This window comes from Drosophila gunungcola, unplaced genomic scaffold, assembly GCF_025200985.1.
Source record: "Drosophila gunungcola strain Sukarami unplaced genomic scaffold, Dgunungcola_SK_2 000173F, whole genome shotgun sequence".
Classification (NCBI taxonomy): domain Eukaryota; kingdom Metazoa; phylum Arthropoda; class Insecta; order Diptera; family Drosophilidae; genus Drosophila; species Drosophila gunungcola.
In genome coordinates, this window is record NW_026453334.1 from 85521 (window position 1) to 89396 (window position 3876).

General features: G+C 38.1%; 1 protein-coding gene across 1 annotated transcript; it reads left to right on the plus strand.

Moving 5' to 3' along the window:
- The first annotated feature begins 2269 nt into the window (after nucleotides 1–2269).
- Nucleotides 2270–3517, plus strand: LOC128265897 (metaxin-2). The gene has a single exon (XM_053002123.1). The coding sequence runs from the start codon at nucleotides 2351–2353 to the stop codon at nucleotides 3194–3196; it is 846 nt and encodes a 281-aa protein (XP_052858083.1). The 5' UTR covers nucleotides 2270–2350; the 3' UTR covers nucleotides 3197–3517.
- Nucleotides 3518–3876: the final 359 nt, after the last annotated feature.

Sequence of the window (3876 nt, forward strand, 5' to 3'; positions counted from 1 at the left end):
TTTAAACCCAACATTAGGTTTTTTGAAATAATTGTTCAGTTGATAATTAAAAAAATACTTTAAATCCTATCCAAAAATACAAATATACAACAATTCTTGTTCAATGATAAAAATTGCAATCAATTATAACTGCCAAATAAATAAGAATTTACAAGAATATAGAATTTTGAACTAAAACTATGGGCTTATTTTAAAAATTAAAATAGAGAGAAATACTAAATATTAAAAAAAAATGGTCAACAAATTAAATCTAGATATATTTGTATTATTTTTTAATAATACGAAATATTTAATATTCAACTCAAAAAATAACAACTTTAATACGTACAAAATGGTACAAAAGGTTTAAATTATAAAATTTTAAATTAATTTGTGTTATTACTTGCTGTCTTTAAAAATAGTGAACTATCATTTATTTAAGCAACATTTTGAAAAATAAATTTAAATCTTTGAATTTATTTTCACTTGTTACAAAAACGAACATACAAAAAATAAAATACATAGAAGTAGGAATAGATGCAAGAATTGTTCTTAAACAAAGGGTTTTAAAAGAGCTTAAAAGCTTTTACTTTAGGAATTTTGTTCTGTGCAGAAGCATATCACCAAGGCCATTCAATTAGCAATCATGGAGAGCCTGTCACCCCCTCATCGTACCTGATGATCCATGAAACGTTTCCCGAACGCCAAGAAGTTTTGGCTATTTCCGGGAACACTCGAGTCTTGAGTCCTGGATCAGAGCAGCCACAAAACTGTGCATAATGTCCCGCCTGGTCGGTGTAATTTATCATCCTCAGTACTCAGTCCTCAGTCCACAGTCCTCACTTCTCGGATCTCAGTTCTTGGTTCTGGGTTCCAGCCCGCGAACCAGCGGACGGCACTCCACCTCCACCTATTTGGCATTGGCACAGAGAGTGGGCCAAAACCATTAAGGCAAAACTTTGAGTGCCTGCCGATGGGGGAAGGTACGAGTGGGTACGTCGGCCAGTGATTAATTGCCAGAATGTCCATTTGAGCGGAAAATTCACAAAACATTTCTATCATCAAAGCGAAACTGATTTTTCAGTGGAAAAGTGAATCCTGTCAACGACAACGACTGACAGCCATCGACCTCAACTTCAATGTCCGAATTTAGTCCTTTGGTCCTCCGTTTGAATTCGAATAATTTCGCTAATTGCAAATATAGTTTATTTGCCTAAGCATTATTTCGTTGCTTATTGCCAGTTGCACATTTCAAATTTCAATTCCTCTAATTGCAGTCCAATTAAATGCCTAAATACGCACTGTTCGTTCTTACCTATCAATTTGCTTCTCCATAGCAACAAGGAACAATCAATGGGAGGAAAAGTCTGAAAACAAACAAGCACAAGTGCTATTTGAAGAAATACAAAACTCATTGTGCAGCTTGGCAATCTATTATTGCGTGATTGAGCAAGATTATAATTTAATTCAACAGGGAAATGCCTACTCAGTTTCCAACTTCTTGTTAAGTATTTTTGATTTTATTTAGCTTTCTCTCATTTGCTATAGAACTTGTAAGTAAGTGCTTTTTGTTAAACTTAGTGCTTATGTTAAAAATTGGGAAACGACTTGCAATATTAAATTTTCTTTTAAAATTACAGTGATGGTGATTGTTGTGAAAAATAAATGTTCACTGCCTAAATAAATGTATTGAAGTTACAGAGTTCTTTCTTGTTTTTACAGCTTACCTTCTTAAATATAAATTAATATCGACTTAGCAGCTAATACTCTGCAAAAAATTTAGATATATTATTTGATTGGCTAAAAAACAAAAGAAAATTTAACTTTAAATTGTTCTAGTTTATTAAAGCCGTACGTTATTAATTCTTTTTAATAAATTTACATTTTAATAGTAAGCCATAGCAGTTTTAGCTAAAAACACTTACAAGAAATATCACATTTTGCTACTATATTAAGGTCTTAAATGTATATTGTATATAATTTTTTTTAATTTTTTTATATTTATTGTCTTAATAAAACACACGCCATTTTAATAGTCTTTAAAAGTAGATGTGAAGTGTAATATGCATGCAGCTTTTCCGTTTATTGTAATCTTTTGCATAGTACAATTAAACTGAATGTATTTTAAATATGTTATAATGTATTTACCTACATGAAGCCTTTCCAAACTTTTCATTATTGTAATCTTTTGTTTGATACAATTGAACTTTTAAGGGCTGGGTGTAGGTGAAATATATTTTATTATCTAAATAAAATATTTAAACAATAAAGTAGACCTATTGGGCCACCTTTGACATCCCTGTCAACTATATTTGGCTTGCTTAAAAGCCAAAAACACTCGCTTTTAGTCAAAATTTCCGGCACTCCGAATATGAATGTGGAGCAGAGCTTGACCGCTGCCTTGATGCAGACACCGGGGCGTAAGGCGGAGGAGGAGGCGTGGCCGGCGGACGCCCACCTGCACCAGCCGCCCGAGATGAGTCACCTGCTGCTGGCGGAGCGATCCAGCTGTCTGGCGGTGAAGACCTTCTTGCTCATGAGCGGACTGCCCTTTTCGGAGCAGATCAGCGAGAATGCGGAGTTCATGTCGCCGGGCGGTCGACTGACCCACCTTCCGCTACTTCGCTTGGGTCCGATTGCGACTTTCGCGGAATTCGAGCCGATCGTGGCCCAGGTGGAGGCCATGCGGGCGGTCAACGACTGGATGTCCGAGGATCAGCGCGAGGATGTCCGCTGTCTGGTCACCTACGTGGAGAATGTCCTCACGCTGGCCGAACTCCACATGAGTTTCGTGGACTCCGGCAACTACCAACTGTACACGGCACCGCGCATTGAGGCAGCTCATCCCTGGCCATTGGGTCTCATCCGCCGGTTGGCCAAGCAACGGGAGGCGAGGCGGATACTGAAGGTCTACCAGTGGCAGGACATGGACAACGACCAGGTGCTGCACGAGGTGGGCCTCTGTGTCGACGCACTGGTTGCCCAGCTGGAGGAGCACCAACCCGAGGGATTCCTCTGCGGCCAGCGGCCTTGTCAACTGGACGCCCTGGTCTTTGGCCACATGGCGGCCATAGCGACCACCCAGCTGCCCAACATGGAGCTGGCCGAGATACTGGCCACCTATCCCCGTCTAATGGCCCACTGTCGGCGCATCGACGAGCGCTTCTTCGGGGGAAAACTCCTCGCCGGAGTGGAGCAGCTCGAGTTGAGCAAATAAAATGAAAGAAGAGCAGGACGGGATGGGATGGGACACCCTCCAACCCAGTCGCCGGCACAAAGGATTCTTATTGTTTTTTTATTTGGTCAGGGGTCGGTCGGGAAGCCAATCAAAAATATGCAAAGCATTTACAATAAAAACGGCATGGGTAGCAGGTCGGGCCAGAGATAAGGATAAGCCAGCGCACAGTGCCATAAAATACAGCAACAGACAGGGCGAACACTGCGAGAAAAATTACACAACACCCCTTGTCAAAATTCCTAAATCAAAGACAAAATTATTAAATGTCCAACTGAGCTTAGGGTTGGATACTGCATTTAATTAATACATTTTTAATTATTTAACTTTTGTGAATGCTAAGCGTAAAAAAAATATCTCTCCCTAAAACTTAAAATTCATTTAATGTTTTTTAATTCTCGTTTCTTTTTAACTGGCTATTTTATTAATAAATTGTTAAATTTATTCGTAACGTGTTTTTATAGCTTACCAAATTATATGACATTGAATACCAAATTATATGATAAGCCATTTTTTTCACGTAGTAAACTGTTAAATTTATTTAAAACGTATTTTATTTCATGCAAACATACATAGCGTTGAATACCAAATTAAATAATTTTCAATTTAATCATATATTATATTTTTTTCTAAGCAATTCCAGCATTAAATACATAATTAAA

Excerpts from the sequence above, each read along its gene's own strand:
- LOC128265897 (XM_053002123.1), top strand. The coding sequence starts at position 2,351 with ATGAATGTGGAGCAGAGCTTGACCGCTGCCTTGATGCAGACACCGGGG.